The 27,657-nt window shown below is 37.5% G+C and overlaps 1 protein-coding gene across 2 annotated transcripts in view; it reads left to right on the forward strand.

Moving 5' to 3' along the window:
- The window catches only part of RLF (RLF zinc finger), a 53,809-nt gene extending 26,155 nt beyond the window's left edge, over positions 1-27,654 (forward strand). For both annotated transcript variants that reach the window (XM_075774226.1, XM_075774227.1), the window contains 4 exons: positions 6,584-6,786; positions 12,815-12,951; positions 19,284-19,425; positions 22,081-27,654. In XM_075774226.1, the coding sequence (XP_075630341.1) occupies positions 6,584-6,786; positions 12,815-12,951; positions 19,284-19,425; positions 22,081-26,814 (5,216 nt within the window). In that variant the 3' untranslated portion in view covers positions 26,815-27,654. The remainder of the gene's footprint in view (positions 1-6,583; positions 6,787-12,814; positions 12,952-19,283; positions 19,426-22,080) is intronic.
- Positions 27,655-27,657: the final 3 nt, after the last annotated feature.

A 27,657-nucleotide genomic window follows, 5' to 3' on the forward strand; every position in this document is an offset into this window, starting at 1 on the left:
CATGCTTAAATAGTCCAAATGTGACTTTGGAATTCCTTGTTAGACTAGTCTGTCAAAAGAAGGTTTCTCAAGTAAATCATAAAGTAAACAGACACTTTAAATAAAGGGCAGTTTTAAGAAGCCAAATACCTGCCTAAAATGTTGCTTCTTACAGAGTGTCTTGCCTTTGTGGCAATCTTGGAAACCTTGGTTTGGTTTTTTGCTTGCTTTCAGGGTATCAAAGAACAGATAAACTGAGAAAAGTGTCATCCTTGTGGACTGTTGACGTGCAACTTAGCTGCTTAGACATATCTAAAAGATCTTTCTACGAGCTTTCGAAGCTATCTGAATGTGTCAGAGCACCGCATGAGAGTGCTCTCCTGTTCCTGCTGTGGTGGTTTGCAGCAAATATTGTGAAAGTGGAAGATCAAAGTAGTAGCAGTATTAGTAATGGAAAGGGGAAAATAGCAAGAGGGGAAATGAGAATATTTAATAGCTACAAATACTGTAAAGTGATGCTTCAGTAGTTAAGTAATTCTGTTACCTTACATTACAGAGGATGGAGGGGGGGTTTATTTGCTTGGTTTTGTTTTTGTTAGCCTCTTGGGAGAGTAAGAGCATGTTGAACAGGTATTGAAGATTTGCAGGGGATTGTAGGAAAGAATGTAAGACTGGGAAAGACAACGTAGGGCATAGGATTCAGTCTCCTGTAATTGTTGCCAGCTATTCAATAACATTTCACAGAAATCCAAAATAATGCATATCGCGAATCACTGCGACTCATAAAACTCTAAAATATTACAGGAAGAGAGAAGTAGATTGAGGGCATATGTAAAGTTTACTCTCTTCCCAGAAAAGGCAAGATGAATGTACCAGATTGTATACCCTACACTCTGGTGCAAGGCAAAATGAAAACTTAAAGAAATCCTGCTCTCTATGCCAACAAATTATGATGTTGAAAATCTTTTGATTCCTAAGTTGTGCTGCTAATGTAACTGGTTTGTCATCTTAAAATCATCAGACAAGTGTAATTCAGTGACTCCAGAAGTTATTGCTGAAATACCAACTGATCTATGAAGCTGTATCATACCATGTGTTGTCATTAGTGAAATCTTGTTGGTTGTATTATTTCCATTTCTTTGTTCAGTCCCTTCTTTTCTCTACCCCAGGAAGTCAGATTCTACTATAATACTATTTGGCTTGCAGAAAGTCTGTCTAGGTAGCTGGAATTACTCTTTTGGCCTGGTGTAGGACATGGTTGGAGCTGGGATTAAACAACTATCTCTAGATGTCCACCAGATTAACTTAATCCTTTTTTACCTTCAGAATCATAGCAAGTAAATGCTTATAGCTGTAATCGGAGATAGAAGTCACTGATTAGTTACCATGTTTGCCTTCCTTCTTTTACTTGTGTCACTTTCATCTGTGTAATGTTCTCTTCTGACTACCATGCTCCATTTTATAGAAATAGCAGGAATCAAAATGCACTTTCTACAGGTCACAGTAGGTATGACAGTTCTGCTGTTAGACATGGTGAGTAAGGGTTGCAGAAAGAGCTCTAGCACAATATTTTTTCAGCTGTTTTAGTCAAACTGCCATTTTATCCTTCAGTACAACAGCAGTTTCACAGAGTATCTTCTGAAATATTGTAGTAAATGGATGCTATTTCAGTCATCTAAAACGTAGTTTCTTTGAATAGCTTGTATTTCATGCTTTTTGGTTTTCTGTGGTGTGTGTCTGAAAAGCGTTCCTAGCTTTTGCTGTTGTGGGTCACTGGTAAGGCAGATATGAGTGTAGCTCAATGTGCCCAGCTGGAGCTTTGTTTTGTGAACTGGTAGTTCATGTTAATGATCATCAGATGCTTACTTGAATCGAAGATGATGTGATGTGTTCTTGTCTCTCTTGATTAGAATTCTTAATTTTTTAAAAAAATTTTTAATGCTCTGGCCCTGAAAAGGAACTGATATCAACTGTAAATATGATTTACTAAATTTGTTCCAGCAAGAGTTTCATAGCAGCTTAGATTCTGCCTGCTGCTTCTATGGCTGTTAAGAAATTAAACTGCCGTGTGTCTAGGGTGGTTGTTGCTGTTTTATACTGCCAGTGGCTCAAGATGGTTGTTTTGGGCATGCATATTTTCTTGAGGAAAGGGCTGCAAAAAAATCGTTGCTGCTTATGCCTTTTAGATGACTAAATGATATAAGCATCCCAACGTGAATGTAATACATGCTGTTCTGCAGTCTTGACTTCTGATGTGAAGCTAGTTTTAATACTCTTATTTCAAGGTTTTGGGGGGTTTTTTTGGCTTAACAAAAAGTATCATTCAGGAAGAACAAAGAGGTTAGGGTGAGCTTGTTGCTGTGTGAAGCACATACCAACGTCTTGACATGTCTATTGACATGAGCTGATTTGGAGGAAAGCTGGGAGAACTCTCTACCACACTGCTGTTTGTAAAACATACAGACATCAATACTTAACATATTTTACAGTGCTTTAGCACATTGTTGTCCTGTGCCAGAGGTACTTTCAGTGGAAATGCTCACCTAAGATGTTGTTTCTCTTGTACATTTCTCATAGTGATTGCAGAGTCTTTTCATGCCTTAGTGCCATCCATGCTTTATAAAGGCTGTATTTACAATACTGTGGTATAACTTAAATTCATCTTACACTGCAAGTCTTTTGGGTAAGAGGGGAATCTCTTATCCTTACTTTTTGGTCCTGAGATAAGAGAGCCCTTTAGATATATGTAGAGTATATCTAAACTTCACTGACCCTTTACTAATCTTTAGAGTTTGGAGGAGGGAAGAATTGCAAGGTGTCTTTGCATTGATTTTTATAGCAAGTTGTTTCAATCCTGAGATGCTTGGTAGAACATTTGGACAGCACAGACAACAGCAGGAGGTCTAGGAAGAGAAGGAACCAGAAAATCTGTTGGACATGTTTGGAAACATAACAGATTTAGGACTGAGTATAAAATTAGGTTCTCTGAGGGGAAGACAACTGTTCTGAGGAATAGGCAGCAAAATGAGGTTTTGTTCCCTTTTCAGGGAAAGGGAGGTTGTTCCAGGCAGACTGCTGGAAAAGAATAGACACCTTAGAGGAAAACTAAGTGCTAAGATGGAAATAAATCACTAGTCAGATACTGACTTTTGCTCCTACCTTCATCACTTACATCTGCATGACAGAGGAGCTCAGTTTGTCATTTGCCTCCTTTGCAGAGTTCAATACACACTCGCTTAGGTGTGGAGGAGTCCAGGGGCACAGGGCACAGACCTTCCACCCTTGGGAGAAGAGGGGGTGCACATGCAGCAAGTTAAGACCCTCTTGTCCATACCAGCAGTGAGTCCACCTCCTGTATTTCATTAGCAAGTTTCTCTCATCTGTGCTTAAAGATAAAAGCATGACTGTTGACCTGAAAACATCGAATTTGTCTGGCTGACTGCAGGTACTCTTAAAACACTTCCTATGTCTCAACTAGCTGGCTCTGACATGTCAGTAAAAACTTAATCTGAGCAATTGTTAAGTTCATGTCTAGCTGTGTAATAAGAAACAAGAGGAATTTAAATCGTTCTTAGAGAGCAGGTAAATTTAATACCTTTTTTCCCCTAGTATTTCTTCTATTCTTCTCACGGACCTGCAAAAAATTTTTTTACTGTTCTGTGAGCCAAGAGCTGTAGGAACAGGGACTACAGAACTGCTTTGAATGCTTGTGGGCACTAAAAACCATTACTGACATGCCCGTGTATACTTCACATGGATAGATAACTTTGTTCCCATCCTGAGTACCTTGTTGTGGTAGCAGTCTCTTACATCAAACAAGATGGATATTGAATCATTGTTGGTTTTTCTTGATAAATTTTCAAGCACAGTGTTGTATATAGATGTAATTTTGAAGAAAGAGTGGAAGCTTGTTTCCTAGCAACTGGAGATCTTAACTGCAGACTATCTCTTGGTCAGCCAGCTTTTTTTACCATCTCTGTTGAATTTAACCTTAATGTAAAGCATCAGTGTCGGCTATGTCAAGAGTTTACTGTTTAGAGGTTTTTCCTGTGAAAAATGAAAACCAGTACCATAGACTTGAATCTTAAAATGACCTCTAATGGGCTACTAAGCAAACTTGTGCAGAATACTACTAAGTCTCACTACAAGTGTGTACTTGGACCCTGAAATGAGTTTTCTGTTTACGTGCACGTTGTAAGCCTTCTGCCAACTAGTGTAGTGTTTGTTGGAACACGTTCTTTTTCTGTTTCGACAATCATTTAAGTGCAGAAAGCACAAGAATTTTCTTGGGTTTTATTACATAGAATCCTCTCTTTCAGAAATTTATATACTATTGGTTTCTTAGCTACACCTCACATAGTAGTAATAGGATACTAACATAGTGACAATATTTTTATGCAGTGGCTCTTCCAATAAGTTGTTATTCTGAATTAAAATTTCTTTTCTGACTAATTCAGAGTCTCTTGCAGGCTTTATAGGTAACTGATTGACTACAGCTGCTGCAGAAAATTGGTTCTAATATGTGTTTTATCATAACATCTCAGGCATTTCCATAATTTCTTCTACAGATCATCAGACAGTTTGTTCCTTGGTTGATATGTATTACTGCATGCAGTGTAAAAATGCATTGAATCCTCTTTCTTAATTCTCAAGGGTCTTTTGCAATATGTCAAAATCTGGAGACTAGTATCAAGCTTTTCTGCTGATGTTTAAGCTGGAAATAGCACCATAGCTGTCTTGAAGCATACTATTTCATCAGCTAAGGCACAGTACATATACTTTAACAAAGCTTTTGATGCTGTCTTTCACAGTATCCCTCTAAATAAAATGTCTGGGATACAGCTAGACAAGTCCATAATAGGTTGAGTGAGCAATTAGCTGGTGGGTTGGGCTTAGAGAATTATAGTAAATGGGGTGACATCAGGCTGATGACCAGTCACCAGTGGGGTTCCCAAGGGCTCAATTTTAGGGCTAGTGCTCTTTAAATGTTTTTATAAATGATGTGGGTGCAGGAGTCAAATGTACATTAAGTTTGCTGATGATACTACATTAGGAGGAGCTGTGAACTCCCTCAAGTGTAGAGAGGCTTTACAGAGGGGTCTCGGTAGACTAGAGAGATTGGCAGTCACTAGCCACATGAAATTTAACAAAAGCAAGTACTGGATTCTCCATCTGGAACAGGGTAAACCTGGTTATACATACAAATTCAGGGACAAGAGGCTGGAGAGCAGTTCTGCAGACAGAGATCTAGGGGTTTGGGGTGATGCCAAGTTGAAATGAGTCAGTGTGCCCTGGCAGCCAAAAGGGCCAACTGTGTCCTGGGGTGCATCAAGCACAGCATAGTCAAGGGAGGTAATTGTCCCATCTTGCAGCCCCAGCTTGAGGTGCAGTTCTGGAGGCCTCAATAGAAGAAGGGCATGAAACTATTAGTGTGTGTCCAGAGGAGGGCAACCAAGATGGTGAAAGGCTTTGAGACTTATGAGGAGCGGCTGGGGTCCTGTGGTTTGTTCAGCTTGGAGAAGGCGGCTGAGGAGTGATGACCTCATCACAGCCTCCACCTTCCTCAAGGGAGGGCAGCAGAGGGGAAGGTGCTGATCTCTCTCTGGTGACCAGTGATAGAACATGAGGGAATGGAATGAAGGTGCATCAGTGGAAGTTCAGAATTGGACATCAGGAAAAGGTTCTTCACTGAGAGGATGGTTGGCCCCTGGATCAGGGTCCCCAGGGAAGTGGTCATGGCACCAAGTCCGTCAGTTCAAGGAGCATCTGGACAGCACTCTTAGTTATATGGTTTAGTGTTAGGTAGTCCTGCGAGGAGCAGGGAGTTGGACTCAATGGTCCTTATGGATCCCTACCAACTCAAGATATTTTATCATGAGTACCTGGAAAGAGAATCATACTAAATCTGTGAGGTTTTTTTGATCAGATTAAGTAAATCTTGCTAACTAATTACAAAAATAATATTTTTGTAATAATAATAATAATAATAATTACATTTTTAGTATTGAATTAGTTCATCAAGTCTTACAATGATTAGATGTATTTGGTTGATCTAGAGTGTAAGTCTAACATGTCTTAAACACAATTCTTCCAAAGTAGTGCAAAGATAACATTTTCACCCTCAGTTTGATTTTGTATATTTTGTCATTATGTGGGGTTTGTAACAACTTGGGTGGAAAAATCTCCAGTTGAAAAATGATTCATTTGAAATATTTTTGGTTCTTTGGAATATGAAGGTACAATTAGAAGTTGAAGACTTTTGAATCTCAGCTAAACTACTGGTATATTGTTCAAAATACTATATGGTCTGATTAGTGTCCTTTAGCCACTGCTGTGGATGCCTTCCTGCCTTAATGGATGCTATCTTTTGGTTGGGGGTGGTGTCTGTTTTCTATAGCCCAGCATTCTCTCCCTCCACAGTTGATCTGAATTTGGAAGAAAATATTCCCTTTATTGCTGTCACTTTTTATCACACCTAGAGTTTCCTAAGAAAGCTGACCATACTTATACAAGTTTGTAATAAAATGAAGTGTGAATGCAGTGAGACAATTTCAGTTGTTAGCTGTAAATTGGTGTATTCTCAAAGGCTTTTTTCTTTTCCTAGCTAATAAATTGATTACACGAGAAGGGCCTTCCTTTCTGCAGATGCGAATAAAACATTTGATGAAGTCAAACTGCATCCCACAAGCAACTTTCTTGTCAAAATTGTGTGCAGATTCTCCAGAAATTGCAAATGTTTCATCTTTTCGCCAAGCCTACATCACATGTGTGTGTTCTATGCTGCCTAATGAAGACTCCATTAAGGAGGTTAGTAATCCATAGTCCCTTTTTAATGTGTATTTATCAAGCATTTTAGAATTTATTTCTGCAATGCTAAGAACTGAAGCTGAAGAGTGAAACTGTTACAGCAGAGTTCCAAAAGAAGAATGATCTATTGCAGACCTCAGCAGGGAAGAACATATGTATGAACTGCTGGTGTAGATAAGTATGTTTTTATCTGTTAGGTTAGCTGTGTTTGAAAGCTTAAAGCAAAGTTTGTAACTTCACTTCCCTTTGTAAGCAAAATATAATTGGAAAGCTGTCTTTTCTGACTCAAGTACTAGTACTAGAGTGGTTACTTCTCTTCCAGTTGTTCTGACATAGGAAAGCAAAGGTTTAAAAAAAAAAAAAAACAAACCAAAACAACCTAAACACAAAACAAACAAAAACCTGTTTAGGGTTATTGCTCCAGAACCCTAAACATGTTTTAGCAGTTAGTCTTTACTGTTACTGTAAGAGAATGATTTGTGTTAACACATTGCAGTCATAATAGCAGTAATACAACTCTTGCCTCCGTTGCCTCTGATCTCTCACATCTGTTATTCTATCAGTCTCGCTGTTCTTGTTAGTTACATGGGTTTGGTGTAGTTTTTAGTGTGAGACTTGAACATTTTGAGTAAGTCTCTGTGAAACTGGTGGAAGCTTCACATATTAAAAAAAAAATATTATTGCAACTCTGATATCTGCACTTCCTGAGCAAGTGACAGACTTGTTTGGAGTGTTCTTGTTATACATGTAAACTGTTTTAAAAGCTTTCCTTTTGAAATATTTCTTTTAAAAAATAGGCTAGGTGTACTCTTAGATAGTCTCTTCACTTTGAGCCAGATTCCCCTCAGTTTGCTGTACTGTAGGAGCAATGAGTGCATTTAAAGCTCACCACAGACATGATCTGCGTACTGCAGGCGTTGGGGATATATGGGTAACTTGCAAGGTGTTCTTTGATTGGATTGGCTACTAATGATGAATGGTATAGAAATCACATTAAATTGTGTTCAGTTTCACTTAAGAGTTGTGAAGTGTAGCTGTAACTGTTTTACCTAAGTACTCAGAAAAGTCTTTACTTGCTAGTTAAGTATAAAAGCTAGAACACAGATTGATGAATTGAGTCAGATTATGGTAATCACTTAGTTAAACCTTTTATGGGAAAAGGAAGCCATTAAGCATTAAAGCAGTATCTTAAAACAATATGGTTTTTTGACTAAACTGGACCTGTAGCCATCACTGTGAAAAGTGTAAAGTCAGTGGTGTTACACTGCCAGATAGTTGACATAAATAATTAGCAATATGAGGATTTGCATGTAATGTTTCTTTGCATGCTTGGTCACAGGTATTGTGTAGTTGGCAGTCTTTACAGAATTGTTGAAATCTGAGAATTTTAAAACACTTTTGTTTCCACCTTTGTTTTCAGAAGGTGAGAATTGTCTTAGATCTTCATGTTACCTATCATCTTCCTCAGGTAGAAAGTTATCGGGTCTAATGAGAAGTGGAGAAAAGAGATGGAAAAGAGATGGAAAAAAGAGGAAAGATGAACAGCTCAAAGAATGGAAGTTGTTGGTGAACATGATCAAAAAACCAGCAGGTAGAAGAGGGAATTAAGTGTAATAAAAGAGACAAGGGTTAAGTAAAATTTGAAGTTCAGAGTAGGATGGGGTAGATGGAGGAACAGGGCTTAGCTAAGAAAGTAGAAGTAATTACAAAAGGGGTGAATATGAGTGAAGATAGCTTGGGGGGAGGATTGGAGAGAAAGAAATTGTTTTGGAAGATTAGACAATGTATGGTCATCCCCTTCCAGGAACTGGAAGTGATTGGAATGGCTAGGTCAAGCTTGGAAGTTAAATTGCTGAGCTCCTAAAGTTGACGCAGGTGAACTACTTCTATCTATATCTATAGGCAATAATATACATATATACATGTGTGTATGTATGTACATACATATATATACATACATGTACATGCTTTTGATGTACATGTCTGTGTATATGTATGTGTGTATATATGTATATATGGTTATTACTCTGAATATATATACACTATATATAAAGTTGTCTCTTGCATTTCTGGTACCTTCTGGTACCTTGAATTGATACTAAGGCACACATGTAACAAATAATATGACTATGTAGTTATTGGTTCACAAGAATCTCACACTGCTCTGTGAGAAACAGAAGGTAACAGAACTAAGAATTGCTGTCTGGCTTACTGATTCCATTGGTTGGCTTGAATTTGCCAATTTTATTGAACCAATTAAGATGGTAATTAAAGAGGTTCTCCTGCACAATATTTGACAAGTAGTTAATAACACCCTTTACTATTGCAAAAAGCACAAAGCCCCAAATGTTCCATAGTCTAAGATGGCATTCTGTGCAAGGCAAGTGCCAGCCATGTGTAGCAATGAAACAGGGTTTTCAAATGAAACAAACAGTTAAAATTAAAGCCAGTTTGATTGTTTCAGTTGTAACTGGTCACCTCTATAGAACATCAGTGTGATTGTTTGCTTCGTTGTATTTGAGCTCCCTATAGCCATCTCTTATCATCAAAGTAGGGTGTTTTTTTTTAGTCTGGACTTTCTTTCAGAAAGATCATCCAAAAATCTGAGAGGAAAGCACTTGAAGTTTGAAATTAAACAAATACCCATTATCCCATAAAAAATTCAACCGGCAAGCTTAAGAACAGCCACCTTTAGGAAGTCCTCTCCAGCCACTGCCTACAAAATACGGAATTGTTCTTGGGTTGTATGCTTAAAAGAGCAAGAGGGAAAGACAATGAAGCTTGTTAAAACACTGGGGAAGGATAGTTACTTATCAGGCATTTGCTTGACAAAATAGTCTTACTTACTGTGTTGTTTCCATTGTCAAGTAAAACCAAGCGTTCTCTTCCCTCAGTAATTTCCAATTTGATTGGAAGATTACAAAAACTTAACCTAAGTCTTCCTTGCCCTGCAAACTGTCTATGCTTAATGAAATGCTTTTGATATAAAACATATTCTTTTATTAAACTTTGAGGCAGCAGCTCCCAAATTCTTGCAGCTGTAAGCATCATTATTTAATGTAAATAAGGTAATATGCTGCAAAAGGGTAGCCTGCATTTATAGACTCAAGACTATGTTGTCCCAACTCAGCTAGGGGGAATTTACGGTCTCTGAGCTGAAACTGAATTGGTTTTAGTCAGTTCATGGTGTATCTCTAGTTCCTGAAAGGAGCATAAGTCTCCCTAGATAAGCAGGTTGGGTGTCCCTTTTTTTAAGGAACGTTAACGTGAAGTCCTACTAAAAAACTGGTAGAAGGCTTAGGTTAGTACTAGGAAATTTTTATGATGACATAAGAAATTAAATATCCTTGTAGTGTTAAAACTTTTTCTTCAAACTAAAATGACATGGAAGTCAGACAAGATAAATCTTAAATGGTTGTATGTTCCATGGAATAACTTTGAGGAGTAAACTAGTATCCTTCTTGTTAATGGAACCTGGGGAGGCTGACAGCATTTTTCAACAATTCTAATTTAAAATGTCTTAGTACTGTTCATTCTGTAGTCTCTGAACTTTCATTCAGTTGCTGGTCTTACTGGGTTTCTAACAGAGTAACAGAAGCATTGGTCAGCATTCCAGGGTTAGTAAAGATCTTTTCATTTATTAAGTGTCTGTTTATCACTTAAGTGACTGACTGGATATTGTTGGATGATTTCAAGCTGTGCATTTGGACTCTTTGTCTTAAATATGTTAAAAAAACCCAACCAATCAAAAAAACGCAAACAACAACAAAACCCCAACCAAGGTCTGAAATGAGATAGATCATTGACAAAGTTTGGAATAAACAAGACTTGAAAACAAATTGCCTTGTTGCTTACTCAGTAGTTAATGTCCTGAATATGAGTGAGTTTGGCCAAAAATAATCAAATTTCTATGTGAGGAGGAGAGCAAATTCAACATGCTGTGTGACCGAAGTCTGCTCCAAATGCCCCAGACGTACCTGTTGCTGGAGCTGATGTTTGTCCTGTTCCTGCTGGTCCAGCACACGGCAGAAGTTCCAGGTTTTGTTACAGTGTGAGGAGTAACTGATAACTATTGAAAATGTGGGGTTTATCATTCTGTAGCCTAAGAAAACCTAGTAAGTAGGTTTTAAGTCTGTATTTCTTAAAACAGTGATAGTGTTGTTTAGTGATTGTTCCTTTAATGGAACTGGGAAACTGAGCACGGTTTCTGTCAAGTAATGCTTGGCCAAGTAGATCAGACTGCCATGTCATCCTCAGATGTGTGGAGGAAACACATTCCATATTTACATGCACTGATAATTTTTGTTTTTCTAAAAAACAAGACCTAGAAGATGAGGCCTCTATCAAACCACTGCAGGGAGCCTCTTCTATTATTGAAGCTGTTTGCTGCAGTATTGAGGAGGTGGCAGTGTATAATTGTGGAAATTATCAAAGACAAAAGCTTGGGTCACTTAGCTTTGTTTTCTTAATTTGATTTATAAAATGTGCTGATGGAAGATCTATAAAAAATAAGAATAACTGAGTAGAGAGAGGTGGAAGAAGGTGGTGTGAGAAGACTGGAGTTTCCCAACGACCAGAGGTGTATATTCAACTAGACTTCCCACACAAGCTGAAAGCCTGTGTGCCTGTACGTACTGAAGGTAGATGAGAACATAAGAAAGGTACTGCTGGCAAAAGATGTTGGAAGGAGATAGTATGCAGCAGTATTTTTTTTTTTTTTTAATCTGTAATCTAGAACAGCCGTGTTCTCTTGTGCAGTGATGAACACCTTCAAAATTCTTTCTTGTGGTCATTGGTATAGGCTTGCTTTTCCATCTTCCCCACCCTGATGGAGGTGACACTTGATTTGCAGATATTGTAAGTGCTTATTGTAAGTCCTGACGCGAAAGGAGTAGTGATATATGTCCTCTTAGGAAAGCATTGTCACTTAAATCAGTTCTTGAGGTTTCTCTCTTGCCAGAGGTAAGTCAGTGTCAAAAGCCCCCAACCAAAATAATCTGCTACATCTTACTATTTCAAATGCAAAACTGACACATCTGCAAGCACCTCCAGATTGTGAATTGCTCAAAAAATGTCTGCTGCAAAAAGGTCAATCATGGGTCTCCAATTGAACACCAAAAGTCAGTGGACCTTAGAAAATGTTGAAATCGCTCAATGAACTCCAATGTCAAGCCTGTATGGAAAACTGGAGTAATATACCTGCTTTTGCTCTTCCTGCTGAATTAGATTACTGTGAAAAATAGTTTGGTGTATTTTAACTTACTTTTGTTCTTTCTATCTCATCATTTTTCATTATTAACAAGAGGTTTGAATTGCTTGTAGCAGCAGCTGCAGATTACAGTAGATGTTGCTTGAGTATAGACTATTCTGTGAAGTGGAATAAATCTGGTGGGGGAAAACATCTTAAAAATAGTGTTGTCTTAATAGTAAAAGCACTTCATGATTATTGTTCATGATCTAAAATACTTGGCTTATAACTAAGCTAATGCTCTGTTTTGATTCACGGATGGGTACTACCTTTAAGTAGGCTTTCCAGAACTTCCCTGGGATTTATCTCCCCTCTAAACACTTCTATTTTTAACATTGTGCTTTGGAGTGTGATTGTTCAGAATCAGCACTTAGGGACAAAGAGAACAAGAGACTGTCTTTTTCACATCTTTTGACCTTTTTGGACCTGGGTTTTAGTTTTTAAAAGGAAGACAGATATGCCTGCAAGTGCAGAGAAGGAATGGGAAGTTTTAGATAGGCTGTTGCCTGTATATAAGTATTTTGCTAAGCTGTCCAAAATGGAAGATGGTTCTAAAGGAAACTAATACTGAGAAGGGAACAGAACTAACATATGTGAACTTCTTATGCTATTCTGTAGCTGAAAGGTGTGGTATGAACTCTGGGTGTTAAAAGGAAACATAGTGTTTTGTTCTTGTGTTTGTGAGACCATTTCCTTTGATACAGGAAACACACATTTCTTTTGTAAGCATGCTGAGAATAAAGTGTCTTTTCTTTTAATTTTCTTTTTTTTTTCTTTAAGATTGCAAAAGTGGACTGCAAAGAAGTACTGGACATCATATGTAATCTGGAATCTGAGGGACAAGAAAACACTGCATTTATTCTTTGTACAACATACCTTACTCATCAGCTTCAAACAGCAAATGTGTATTGCTCTTGGTAAGTACTAAGTATTACTCCTAACTTTTCCTCACTGGCTTCAATGCAAAACAGTTGAACTAATAGAGAACAAAACCATGTAGTGAAAGTGGATATATCTTTTTAACTTGAGAAGTACATCAGACTGAAGTACTTTCTAGACAACGTGTGACAAAATAAATAAGGACTCATCTTGCTACAGTAATAGAGCAGTTAGACAAAAGTAATGTTTAAATCATTTAAAATTAAACAGTACTCATTGTCGGCATTAATAGTAATGCTTCAGCAATTTAGTAGCTCTCTAAGTAGTGCTGGATCAGTGCTGTCTGGGTTGTTATTAAACCCCTAAGCCTTGTCTTTCCACAAAGTATGTTGTAATTCAGCTCTTCCCTCTTGAATACTTAGACCCATGAGCGTTTGATGCCTTTTTTCACTTCTTCCACATAGATGTAAGTAGTGGGAATGTGCAGAGGCAGCACCCTTTTAACTTTCACCACCCCTCCCCCCCAAAAGTCTTTTTATATTTTTGTAATTTTTATAACTCTGAGAATTGTAGTAATAAGATTGTGACTATAAAACTGCTCTGCCCTCTTAACAGGCTGGAGATAACAAAACTTTCTGCATCCCTGTTTCAGCTGTGGCAAACTGGTAGAGCTAAAGCAGGGAAGCTGATTTCTGCCCCTTACAAAATGAGTTTGTAGTTTTTGCTTTCAAGGCACGGCTAAATGTGTGGTTTTCTCCTGTTTAAATGCCGTTCTGGATAAAGCTTCACATTACCAGACATCTCAAGTATATACTGGGGATTTGGATTTGGTCAGCTGTGGCATTGTTCATTTACTCACTCCACATTTTAAAGCTGTTAAGAAAAGTTTTCATAGCACTTAAGTGTCAGCAGGATGATTGATAGTTTAGCCTGGTCCAATCATCTCTACAAAAAGGCCAGAAGTATTTACTACTTCTGTTTCAGGCCAGAAGTGTCTTTTTGAGCAAAATCATACCTTGTAGAAAGAAGTGAATTTGTGGAAGGCTCAAGAGGGGAGAATCCACCACACTTGGAAGTTCTAGGGGCTGACTGTTTTTCATTACCAAAATGTATCATCTGAGATTAGATTAGAGCCATGTCCAAAGAGATATGAGGCTGAAGTCTGTCACATGATCTCTTTTTAAAGAAAAACCAGAACAAATTAACAACAACTAACATTTTTTCAAGGTGAAATAAATAATTTACTGTTCTCCAAGGAGACTTGTTAAGCAGTTCTATCTAAAAGCTGTATCCCTAGTGTGCAAATGAAGAAAGTTGGACTTCATGTGTAGCTGAGACTTTTAAACTATTGGGACTGGAGAACAGACTTCAGTGATGTTATTCTGTAACCATAAATACTACATCTCTCTTTTTGTGACTGTGTTGGTAGATTTTTTTTTATTTTTTTTTTTTGCTTGCAGTAGGAAGTCTGAACTTAAACTACTTAGAATTTGAATGAAACTTTCAGGTCTTGTAACTCTGTCTAACCTACATTTTGTCCTGAGTCAGGAGAGATCAATTAGAGCTGTACATTTCTCATCTTCACACCAGTCTGGCCCATGATGCGATCTACCCAAGGCTAAGTCTACTCAAAACATGGTGCAGCTGTAACATGAGTAGGTACTTCCACATCAGCTTTAAAATTAGCTAGCCTAGGTGACAAGCAGTGGAGGCTTGAAGGTAAAAATGTTAGCACAGTCTAGCAATACAAGTACGTTCCTACTTACAGAAGGTGTTAGCAGGTTTGTGTCACTCATGCTGAAGTCTGTCATTATGGCTACACTGTTGTTAGTGGTTGTTCAAATGAAAGGTGCAGGTTCAGACTGTGCCGCTATGTCCACGCATGTGACAGTTGCCCCCTCTGCTGCTGTCTGGATAAACTCCTCAAGTTCCAGCTGCCTTCCCCCATGGACAAGACAGGAGAATGAAGTCTTCCCTCTAACACTGAAATTGTATAGGTATATAAATTCAAATTCTACTACCATACATAGCACTCCTTGTACAACAGAATTGCGCACAACCAATGTGGTCTGTGCCCACTGAAGAGCAAAGCTTCCAGGATGATGGAGTCCAGATTGAAGAAGTTCACCTTCTGACAAGACTCCTCTCTTGTGAAACTGGTGTAATACTTCTTGACCATCAGATTTCTTTCTCACTTTGAGCCTGTACCTCTAATTCTGTTTAAAAAGTACTGTTGCTTGAAAATAAGGATGCCTTGCTGGTCTAATGGTGAACTGCTGTTTGATGGAGTTGCCTTTTTTTATTGACCTTCACCCTACTTTCCTTGTGGCAGATGCAGATCTAGTGATTATTTAGCCACAAGGTAGATGAAGTCAATTGGCTGATACAACATAAAACTTTTAATTTGGAGAATTATTTTTGTCAGATCAGCCATCTTAATTGATGAGGTGTGAGATTACACATTACAGATGTAGTGGATATTATGGCTCATAAAAATGAGGCAGCCACTGCTCCATACAAACTGTGGTGATCACTGAAATCATTGCAGAACTGACTCAAATCAGTACCCTGGAAAAGAGATACGGTAATGTTGCTTTCTTTGCTTTAGTAAATAGTGTGACAAATGTCAGAGCTGGCTGGAATGACAGGAAATGTTAAGATAGACTTGCCGCAATATGCGTATTTACCCTAATCCTACAGCTAAAACTCATGTGGAGGATTCACATGCTAGTGATTGCTTGCTAGCCGTTATATGGGCTTAAGTACAGCATAAATATACACTTAAATACTTAAATTTAATTGAATACGTAAACTGAGACATATTCCTTCCTGTGACCAGTGCTGGATTTAGGGGGCAGCAATTGTTTAATTTGCTTCAAAGAAGGTCCTTTCTGGTTCAAAAAGAGCAGATTGTAGTTGAAAGGGTTTTTTTTTCCTCTGCGATGCTACTGATTTGGACTCTACTTACAATTTTTCTAGCAATGTCATTAACACCTTTTTGATTGTTAATAATAAAATGTAACTTCTTGTTGTGGGTATTTGATCATAAGCCGGCATAATGGTGTTTCAAGTCAATAAATGATACAAACTTTGATCAGTTTTCATAGTGTACTTCTGGTGCATTATGTAATTTGATAGACCAGAACTGAGTGGTGGCTAAAACATTTACTAAACATCTCTGAGGAGAGCAGGGAGTAAGAAGAGCAGAGACCTTCTAGTACGGTGTCATTTGCAGGTCAGCTTCCCTTTGTGCTATTATGGATTCGGTTCAACAGACAAGCCCTAGCATATGTACTTGGAAATGTTCCATTCATCTGTAGTATCCTTAAAATAAAATTGTTTCCTGCAGAATTTTCTGGATCACGTCCTTGATTTTCAGAGTAGCAGTACATTGATGAAACATTTTCTGCTAGCCCCTGGCTGGCCTATATAGACACCGTAAGCAAGCAGTGTTGTCTAATGCAATCCTGCTTGCTGCCAGCCACCTATTCCCATTCTGCTCCGTATCTTGCTTTATGCAGTGTCAGAGTGAAGCAGCATGAGTGATCCAGATTGAAAGTATTCTCGTTTAGACAAAGGAAGACCTTTTGACAGCTGTGAACAGCAGGTGAAAGTGAGGATTCTTTTGAGACTATATTAGTGTGGATGAGTGTCTGATATAGTGGATGAAGACTGAGCTTTGGTGCCATACTCATACTTGAGCCTGTCCTAACAATTTGCCACTGCCAAAAAGCGGAAGATAAATTCTGGCCATATTGTAGTGCTAGCTGCACCAGTCTGCTTTGTCTGTTGTTCGGGCTCTTGGCTCATCTCTCCTCTAGTGAGCACTACATCTAACTGGTCCATCTAACCCAGCCAAAACTGTGTATACCTTTCTACAGATGAATACTTGATTAGTTTACCATTTGGCCAGACAAGTACCAGCAAAGAAGTGCAACACGGTGCTTCTGGAAGTTGTAAGCTGTTAAATCTGTTCAGCTGTAACATCACTCTCAGTTTAGAAAGGGAAAATCTACCTCCCTTCCCTCCCGTCTTCACTGTGTAGCATCTGCCTGATGGCATAGTGCTAACTCTCCAACCCAGCACAAACCTCTTATTATTCTTGCATATCTGGAGAGGTTAAGCTATTTCATTAGCTTAGCTCCTCCAAGAGAAGATTAGTAAACCCCATATGTGAATTAGTGCTGTTGGAGAGCAGCTTCATTTCACAGCTGAAGATGAAGCAAACTTAGGTTTGTATATGTTATACCTCACCAAAATTGGAAGATTTTACAATGATTGTTGCTGATAATCATAAAATAATGTGTAATGCTACTTTTAAGACTGTAACTAGCTGCCATCTTTGGAACTTTATCTAAAAAGTAGTGCTGCTCTGGGCAGTAGTTATGAGCAAGCTGATTGCCTTAGTCTCCAAGGAGTCAGGCAATTCATCAATAATAAAATAATGTCATCTTTAGCATTAACACAAGTGGCATTAAGTATGAACTGTAGCTAAGCACAACTTCAAAAAACTTCTTTCTGGTCTGATACGCTATTAAGTTTGTTTTGTTTTGTTTTACTTCTAACTATTACTAGATATGTGTGGAGTTCTTTCTGTTCTCTGCACTGCCTGACATCAATTTTGAAATGGAATATTGCCCAAATACTGAGAGTTGTCCTTTCTTGCCTTTCCATATGTGTGAAGATTGTCTGAGGAACACTTCTACATCACTATCCTTGAGGACCTCTTCCAACAATGTACTTTAGCTTTGCAGAAAGAAGAGGTGGGATGAGAAAGAGAACAGGGCAAACACTGAAAACTTTTTGCTTTGCCAAAAGCTCATAGGAATAAGGGATTATCCGGAGTGAAGCCCTTCTCACTATTATTCCAACTCCCAACTGTATAAATGTACTGAATAGATATACAAAATGGCTGATGTCCTCGTAAATTCTTTCAAGTTTTGTTTTGTTTCTGTTGTGGTGATGCAGAGTTAATTTTTTATTTTTAGTTATATAGCTCTATATTTTCTGTGCCTTCCTTGTGTAAGCTTCCCTTCAGACAATTCTTCCATTTTAGCCATCTTGATGCTCAGTTAAATTGTACATTTTTTCCGCTTCTTGGTACTAAGGGGCAGTAGAGAAAATTGCTCATATTCTGGCTGTCTACCTTTTTTCCTCTCTAGCTCTGATTTAGGATTTAAAATTTAAAAACCTTGAATTATACTGCTTGTATATTAGTTTCTTATAGGCCTATCTAGCTTCTCAGCTGTCTCTTCCTGATGAAAGGCTGTCAATTGCATTTCTAGGCCTTTAAACAAAACAAACAAAAAAACCTCCAAACAAACAAAAACTGGAAAAAAACCTGTTATACCTATTGCACAAAAATGGACAATATTTACTGGTATCCCAGGTCAGATCCATGACAAGGCCTTATTCCCTTTCGCTTGACTTACAATTCAAGAGTAGGATTGCAATAATTCAAAGGAAAAACCTTGCCAATGTTAAGTGTAAAGTTTGTCTAGGTGTGTTTTCTTGATTTTTGGTTCCAGCGACTACGACTGACCATGCATCTAGAAATCTATATGTATAATTTGATGCACAGAGTAGTTAAGTTAGCAAAGGTGAAGTTTGTTCCATTAGTAGAGCAGAAGAAGAACTTTTTTCCAAGTGATATAAAAGGTGCAGATCCTATCACTGCTGCTTTTCTGTTGCACTCATTGTGATGGCAAAGCAACACAAGGTGACAGATTACATTGTTCAATGGCTGTGTTGCCTTGGTTATAATAGCTTAACAGAACAGCTCTGTGCTGAAATGGTACAAGTAGTAAAGCACATAACTGCTCAGACAGTAGACAGAGCCCTCAACTTATATTTCCCTTATGCAACTCTTTACAACATGTGTTCTCTTAGAGGTATCTTTTAAAGCACTGAGTGGCAGTTTACATCATTTGAACGCAGGTGTCAACATCTAAGCTACTTGCCTAATGGGGGAGAAGTGGCTACCTTACATTATGATTCATCTTACCTATTTTAAATTTCTGTGTGAAATGTTGAGGCTCTGCAAGTGTGGGGTTTTTTTTTTCTTGTCTAGAAAGGAAATCTTTGCAGCTGTAGATGCCTGCATTAGGTGAGGTGAATCCCATTACCAGTGTCTTTCCCCATTAAGTAACAGGTGGTACACTGTGTTTTGATCTGATTCTTGTTTAGGAGTAAGGCACAATAACAGTTCCTTTAAGCATCTCTTTGAGATGGAGACCTGAGTGAAGTGTGCACTGTTTTTTAATAACACTTAAATTGTTGTGGCACCAACTCTGAACTAAAGTGTGTAGACTAGACAAACTGTGTGTGTGTATGTGCAATGTTCTTATGTTTTATTTTCAACTTTTTGCAGGGAACTGACACTTTTCTGGAGCAAATTGCAGAGAAGAATAGATCCTTCTCTAGATTCCTTTTTGGAGAGATGTCGTCAATTCGGCATCATTGCCAAGACACTACAGCATTTATTTTTCTTGATAAGAGTAATACAATCTGAAGTAAGTAAACTGCAGTCTAGAGTGTTTGGACACAGAACTTTTTACATGAATTTATTATTTTCTTATTATATTTATTATATAATATGTTATATATTATAATATAATATTATATATAATTTAGTATATAATTGTTTATTAATATATAAAATAAATTTATATTATTATATAAATATTATTCTTATAATATCCTTATTATTTCTTATTTTCTTATTATATTCTTCTGAACTGATATGAAATATAACTTATTTCATTATTCATACTTCCCGATTAAATGCCTAATAACTTACTAATAAAAATCCTTGAAAAATGCCTGCCATTGTAGTTTTGTGTCGGCTTGACACATTGAAGTGACCTTCAATCAGTGTGGAATGGTTTGTTTGTTACTCTGAAAATACAGTATGACAGTATTTGGCAAACAAAGCATAGCTGTGTTTTGATCTGATGCCTGTTTAGAAGTGAAGAACAGCAACAATTTTCTGCAGCATCTCTAAGAGACAGAGACTTGGCAGAAATGTCTCATATTTTTGTATTCTGAGAAAATACCTTTTCATCAACATGTGTGATACAGTCACATCTGGACTTCTGCTTCCTATTCTGATGCAGATCTTTAGAAGGTTGCTGAAAGGTTCAAGAAATGCTTAACAGCAATTTTTATAAACTCATAATCTCTGTTTAAGGAGTAACGGAGAGCCTTTAATTGATCCATCTACACAGCGGGCAAATATAGTATGCTCTTCATAAGCAAAGCAGAAAGGATAGCTATGGTAAATCTGGATAGTGGCTCAAGAGGATGTTTCTGTCTTCCTTTGATGATTATTCTCTTTGAATTGGTTAGACTGAAATTTCTTGTGTCTGGTCACTATGTGAGAGTAGATTTGTGGAGGGCATTTATGAATGAAAAAGAACCAGGCATACTTTAATGGAGGAAAAATAAACTAGCTGATAAGAGGATTTTAACTAGTTTAGTAACAATATTATACAGATCATGGACCTTAAATTAGATACGGATTTTTCCTTAGGAACCAACCATTTCCAAAAAGATTTCAGATATTTCTTTCTGAAAAACAGCATAGTTTTGCACATGTAGAGTAGAATTTGCCACATGAAATTCAGTTTTATGAATGTTTCAGTTAACAGTACCCTCCCAATTTTCCTCATCTTTTTGCATTCTTATATGGACATGAATTAATTCAGACTTAAAGCATCACATGGATTATGGATAAAATGGACAAGATTCCTTTTTCAATTAAATTTCTCTCCAGCTTCAGGCTTGTTTGCCTGGGAGTCTTTTTCACTGACTGAAGTGAATCCTGTGAACCAAATGAGTTATCAAGTGTGATTTGTTAAGAGAAGAGAAAATATCAGAGCCCCATTTTAGAATCAAAGTGGAGATCAGAAATGTTACATGATTGTCCTTTTGACAGATCATAGAGGAGAGTCCAGAACTCTAATTTGGCAAAGATGAATTCCAGTAGTGATTGCACAGAGAAATGTTTGCTCCTAGTTTCTCTAAAGTTGGCCTATTTCTACTTTTAAAACGTGTGCGAATGTGCACTTTTATATATAAAGCATAATACATGGTTAACTATATACCAGTTCTGTGTTTCCTGCTAAACTAGATTAAAATTTCTTCTCCTGCAGAACTAGCTTTTTTATTGCTATGTATCAAATTAAGTTATTGAATTAAAGTAGTACTGTATGACTTCCAATAGGTGTTGTGCACGGAGTATAAGAGCTTGCTAATTCTTTTAACTTGTTCTTAGTTCTTTTGGATCTTTACCATCTGAGCTGGTGTGGATGTGGTTGTGTTAGCCACATGTCATCTATCCACGCTATTCATAAAGATGTTAACTGTTATGTATCTTCACTAATGATGACTAAATAGTTATGCATTCAGATACTTTATGCTGAAAAGCAAGTTTTTGGAACAAGGTAACTTTCAATTTTGTCCATGTAGAATTTGGAATATATTAATTTTTAAAATCAGCATGTGAATAATAATAGTAGGTGTCTTCCTGATGCTATTGAGCGGCACCGCAAAGTTGCATAAACTCCTCAGAAAATGTTTGGAAGTGAAATGCCAGTTATCTTCATCAGAAATAATTTCTACTACTGTACTGCTGATGCTGTTGAAGGTTATTTTATTTCAGAGAGTGAATTTACATTAATTTCCTTATTATGCAGTACCAGTATCCTGCGTGGATGCTGTGGTAGAATAGAATTCTGCATAAAGAATGTGTATAGAATTCATTATAGAAACAATGGAAGAATTACACCATTCTCTTTTAGACATCTGATTTAGTACGATTGAGTCACTGAGTGAAGAGACAGATGAGTTAGAAAGATGTTTTGCAACATCTAATGCCTGAGCTAGTTTGTGTGACTCCTCCACAGAGTGCATTAAATGTGAAATGACTCGTCTCACTTGAAAAGTAGAAGAGGTTCCTCACATAAAATAAACAAGTTTTTAGAGTATGCTCAGTGACTCGGGTACTTAACACACAGAAGCCTGAATACATTCTGAATGAGCTGTAGTCTATTGGATGCTCTCATTGCATGTTTTTTTCATAGAACAATTTTAGAGAGAATGTACTTACCAAAGAAAAGTAACATTTGTTTTGTGGCTGTTCATGTTGTTTTTTTTTTTTTAAACAGGCAGAAGAAGCAGGACTTGCTGTGTCTGTTTTGTTATGTGTGAGAGCCCTTCAGATCAGATCAAACGGAAGCGATGAAATGAAGACATCAGTATGTAAAACAATTGCATGCCTTTTACCAGAAGACCTTGAAGTCAGAAGAGCTTGTCAGCTCACAGAATTTTTACTTGAGCCAACTTTGAGTGGATTTAATGTGTTGGAAGAGCTCTATATGCAACCAGATCAAAAATTTGATGAAGAAAATGCACTGGTTCCAAATTCACTCCGTTGTGAGCTGCTGTTAGCTTTGAAAGCCTATTGGCCATTTGATCCTGAATTTTGGGACTGGAAGACTTTAAAGCGACATTGCCTTAAACTGTTAGGGAAAGTAGCTTCTGATTCTGAGGATGATGCAAGTTGTAATATGTCAATCAATGAAACTGACATGTTAGAAACTTTCTTTAGTGACTATGATGAGACAAAAGAACATAAATATTATGATGGAAAAGACACAATAAACCATCCTAAAGAAAAAGCAAGAGTAAAAAAACCAATTGGTTCTTCAGAAAGATACCAGAGATGGCTTCAGTACAAATTTTTTTGTGTGCTCTGCAAAAGGGAGTGTATAGAGGCTAGAATACTGCATCATTCTAAGATGCATATGGAAGATGGCGTTTATACATGTCCAGTGTGTACAAAAAAGTTCAAGAGAAAGGAATTCTTTGTACCACATGTAATGGAACATGTTAAAATGCCACCTAGTAGAACACACAGACCTAAAAAGAAAATAATACTGAAAAAAGAGAGATCACCACAAAAGACAACAGCTTCCAGTAGCCCGCCTCCAGTATTTCAGGAAAAGTCACATCAGCCACAGCTGCCTGAAAACTTTGAAAATGACACGCATGAATATGTCACGTTTAGCCAACTGGAAAATTGCCAGCTACAAGACAGAGACATCTATCCATGTCCCGGAACAGATTGTTCTAGAGTATTTAAACAGTTTAAATACTTAAGTGTACATCTGAAAGCTGAACATCAAAACAATGATGAGAATGCAAAACACTACTTGGATATGAAAAACAGGAGAGAGAAGTGCGCTTTCTGTCGCCGACACTTCATGACATCCTTTCATTTGCGGGAGCATGAACGCGTGCACTGTGGACCTCAACCATATATGTGTGTGTCAATGGATTGTTATGCTAGATTTGGGTCGGTTAATGAGCTTCTCAATCACAAACAAACACATGATGATCTTCGTTACAAATGTGAACTAAATGGCTGTAATATTGTTTTCAGTGACTTAGGGCAACTTTACCATCACGAGGCACAGCACTTCAGAGATGCATCGTACACCTGCAACTTCTTTGGTTGCAAAAAGTTTTATTATTCAAAAACTGAATTTCAGAATCACCTTGCAGTGCATAATATTGAAGTGTCAAATGGGGAAGTGAAGCAAACACTAAAACTTGAAGAGTCAGTTTCAAAAGACAAATGCAGTTATCTTCCAGAGTCTCAGCTGCTTGAACAATCTGAAAATTCCAGTCTGAATGATAACTTGGATCCCTCTCAGGAAATTCCACAGATTAAGGAAGAAGCTGTCTCTGACAGTGAAGATCTAGACAGTGAAAGTAATTGCAGTCTTCATTGTGGGGACAACAGCACAGATGCTGCAGTAAACCAAGGCCAGGTGTCTCCTCTACTGATTGAAACAATGGCTCACAATCAATCAGTTCCAGGTTTCCTGATGTCCCAGGAAGCTTTCCATCCAGCAGATGTGAAACAACAGTGCTCCAGTGTGACAGTGTGCTTTGATGAAAAAAAACTGTCCTGTGGTTTTGAAGGCTGCTGTTCCACACACAAAAATTCCAGAAGTATGCAAAAACACCTTCGCAGGGCCCATCCATATAACTTTAAAGGTAAAAAAAATATGGAGATGAAAACTAAAGACTTTCTTAATCTGTTGAGTGATGCTCAGGACAGTAAATCCCCTACAGATGTCAGTACAGAGTTAGGTCATAATTCAGATACGAATGCTGACTCTCCAGAAAGCTTGTATTGTACTATAGATGTTAAAGGAAGCAATGGCCTGAAGGATGAAACTTGTCCTTCTTCCCCGGAAACATCTTTTTATGACAATTCCAAAGAAGCAAATATTGAAGATAACATGTTGGAACTAATGCTGGGTTTGAAACATCTTAGCTTAAAAAATTCTAACATTCAGAATTCTTCAAGACACAAGCCTTTTTTGGGCTCTTCACAGTCCTATTCATCTAGGGATGCCAAGTGCCCTGAGTCAGTAGATGAAACTACCTCAAAATTTCAGCTTCAAGAGCAACAAAATAATTTACCCAGCCAGTACCTTACTCAGCTGGCAGCTAAACCATTTTTTTGTGAATGTCAAGGATGTACGTGTGAGTTTGTGACCAGAGAAGCTCTCTTAATGCATTATGTTAAAAAGCATAACTATTCAAAGGAAATGGTTCTTCAGTTAAATATGTTTCAGCATCGGTACTCACCATTTAAGTGTCATATTTGCCAAAGATCATTTACAAGAAAAACACACCTTAGAATTCACTATAGAAACAAACATCAAATTGGCTGTGAGCGGGTAGCTCACAAGGTATGTTCTAATGAAAAATTTGATCATGTAGGTTTATGTACAGATGACATACATAAAAATAGCACTGTTGCAACACCTCTCTGTGCAAGCAACGTTGAATTCATTGAACATTCAGACCACTCTGAACAGCTGTGTCATCCTAAAAAGGAAGACTGTAGTTCTGAGACAGATTTGGAGTCCAGTGAAGAGACAGACAACGTGACAAGAAAAACATCTAACCTAGCTTCTCTGGACAGTCATAGGGAAGAACTGGAAGTAAGACAGGGAAGAGGAAGCAAAAGAACAGTTGCTAAAGGAAACTTATGCTATATATTGCATAAGTACCACAAACCATTTCATTGTATACATAAAAGTTGCAACTCGGCATTTACCAACCAGAAAGGTTTGATTCGCCATTATAGAACCGTTCACCAGTATAATAAGGAACAGCTCTGCTTAGAAAAAGACAAAGCAAGAACAAAAAGGGAACTTGTCAAATGTAAAAAAATATTTGCATGCCAATACAAAGAGTGTGGTAAGCGGTTTTTATGTTCTAAAGCTCTTGCTAAGCATTGTAGTGATTTCCACAATGAACACTTAGAGGATCAAAAACTGCTTTCTGAAGCTGAATCTGCAAGATTTGCTTGTAACCAAGCCCAGTGCCCTGCTGTATTTTATACCTTTAATAAGCTTAAACAGCACCTAATAGAAGAACATGCCAATGAAGAAAAATTAAACAAAGATTTTGAAATCCATTGTGACCTTAATGGCTGTGATCGAATTTTCACAAATTACAGTCATTACTCTCAACATGTATATTTCCGACACAGTGAATATTATGATAGTCTTTTTGGAAATCAGAAGGAGGAGGAAGATAATCAAGATAAAGAAAAAAATGAACAGAGTTATTTGAAAGCTGGTTTTGACATAAGCAAGCAGAATGGGAAGCAGTTGAAAGAAAAACCTAAAAGAATTAGCAGAAGTAGAGAAAAGCATTTGATGAATTTCAAAACAAAAGAGGAAGCCCTACAAATGTGCAAAGAGAAGTCTAACCAGACCCAGTACCCTTGCATGGTTCAGGGTTGTTTGTCTGTTGTCAAATTGGAAAGCAGCATAGTGAGGCACTATAAGCGCACACATCAGATGACAAATATGTATATAGAGCAACGGATTCAGAAACTTGTTGTTTGTGTTAAATGTGGCATAATGATTGAAAAACAGTCCTGCTCTGAAACAGCTTTAGACTTGGGTAAAAAAGATGTAAAAGTTACAGAGGATAAATCATCTAATTCTGAGTGTGTGCAGGAAAGTGAAAAACCTCTTGTTCCAAATACTGACTGTGATCCTCAAGATGTAAGCAATGAAGACCAAAAAAGATGTCCTTCGAGTAGTGTGAGTTTTGATGCAAGTGCCTTTGTGTATTCAGGCACTTTAAAATATAACCACAGTTCAAAGAACACCTGCTTTGAGGAGCATAACATCAGGGAGGCGGTTATGTGTAAAACTGAAGGTTTTTCTGAAAATAGTGGAAGAGAGAATAGCTCTTACTTCTCCAATTTACAATTAGAGTTGCCAAGAGAGAAAAACCCAGAAGGATGTCAACATAGTGCAGTTAATCAAAATGCAAAAAGTAGTGTACCTTGTGCTACAAAGGACAAATTTCAGAAGCCTCCAGTGTCCAAACCATTTGATTTAAAGACATATAAACCAATGGGGTTTGAGTCTTCATTTTTAAAATTTATTCAGGAAAGTGAGGGAAAAGATGATGATGATGATGATGAGTTGGATGAGGTAGTAGAATGGGAGTCTCCTGAGCAATTGCCAGTAGATAAAACCTTGCAAAAAGAGGGAGATGGTCAAGGGGATACACCAGTAAACAACTTTGTAAATGACAAAAATGTAATCATACCCCAAAATAATCATGGGCAGTTAACAGAAATCCAGCCCTTGTTGTCAGAATCGTCATCTGCCCCTTCTTTAGAAAATTTGAGGGCGATCTTGGACAAGGCACTAACGGACTGTGGAGACCTTGCCTTAAAACAGCTTCATTACTTAAGACCAGTAGTTGTTCTTGAAAGATCCAAGTTTTCCACACCCCTCATAGACTTATTTCCAACAAAAAAGGCAGATGAGCTTTGTGTAGGAAGTACGTAAGTAGTTTTGCTTAGAGCAGATTGCCTCCACTACTGCTATATGGGGAGAACTTCAAATTAGAACAATAATTCTTACAGTACGCACTGTTTAGGTTAGTTTAGACTGTTTAATTCCATGAATGTATAATATCTGTCAAAAGTATTGGTCAAGTTAATTTAGCTCCCCATTTTTTTTCAATGGACTATGCTGATTTTGGTGCTATAAAACACATCAGAATACTGGGGGCTTCCTCTTGAAGAGTAAATGTGCATGATTGTATATGGAACGTGCTAGGGTACCAGGGTTTGGGGGGCGATGGAGTTACTACTTGACTTGAATGTGCACCCTAGGGTGCTTTGTGTAACATATTGTACACTACAGCATCTTATATTTTTTGAGTTATGAGTTTCAATAAATTACAGTTTTTCACCCATTTGTTTACTGTACAGTAAATCTTTAACGTGGTTTACTTGTAATTGAATTTGGGACCATTCTGAGTGCATTGGACAATGTTGCTTAAGTTTTATGCATTTGTGGATAATATATCAGACTGAAACGGTATAGGTGCAGAAAAGTAAAGTATTACATTTTATTTTATAATATTCTCTGTGCTTTTTTCAGACTTGAAAGAATTATATTTAGTACAGGCAGAAAGCACTTGCCACTTAAAGATGAGAAGGTCCTAGTTTACCTTTCCCTTTAAAGGAAGAAGATGCTTCTGAGAATGTATGGTACAACATAAATGTTTGAAGAGCATTGCCAGACTTCCAAGAGAGTTGTGTCATATGAAAGTATCAATGCACATCTTGGGTTCCCTGGTTAGCTTTTTGGATAATGAATAAAACCTTGCTGCAAGATTCACCA

The sequence above is a fragment of the Balearica regulorum genome, chromosome 22 (assembly GCF_011004875.1).
Source record: "Balearica regulorum gibbericeps isolate bBalReg1 chromosome 22, bBalReg1.pri, whole genome shotgun sequence".
In the NCBI taxonomy this organism is placed as follows: domain Eukaryota; kingdom Metazoa; phylum Chordata; class Aves; order Gruiformes; family Gruidae; genus Balearica; species Balearica regulorum.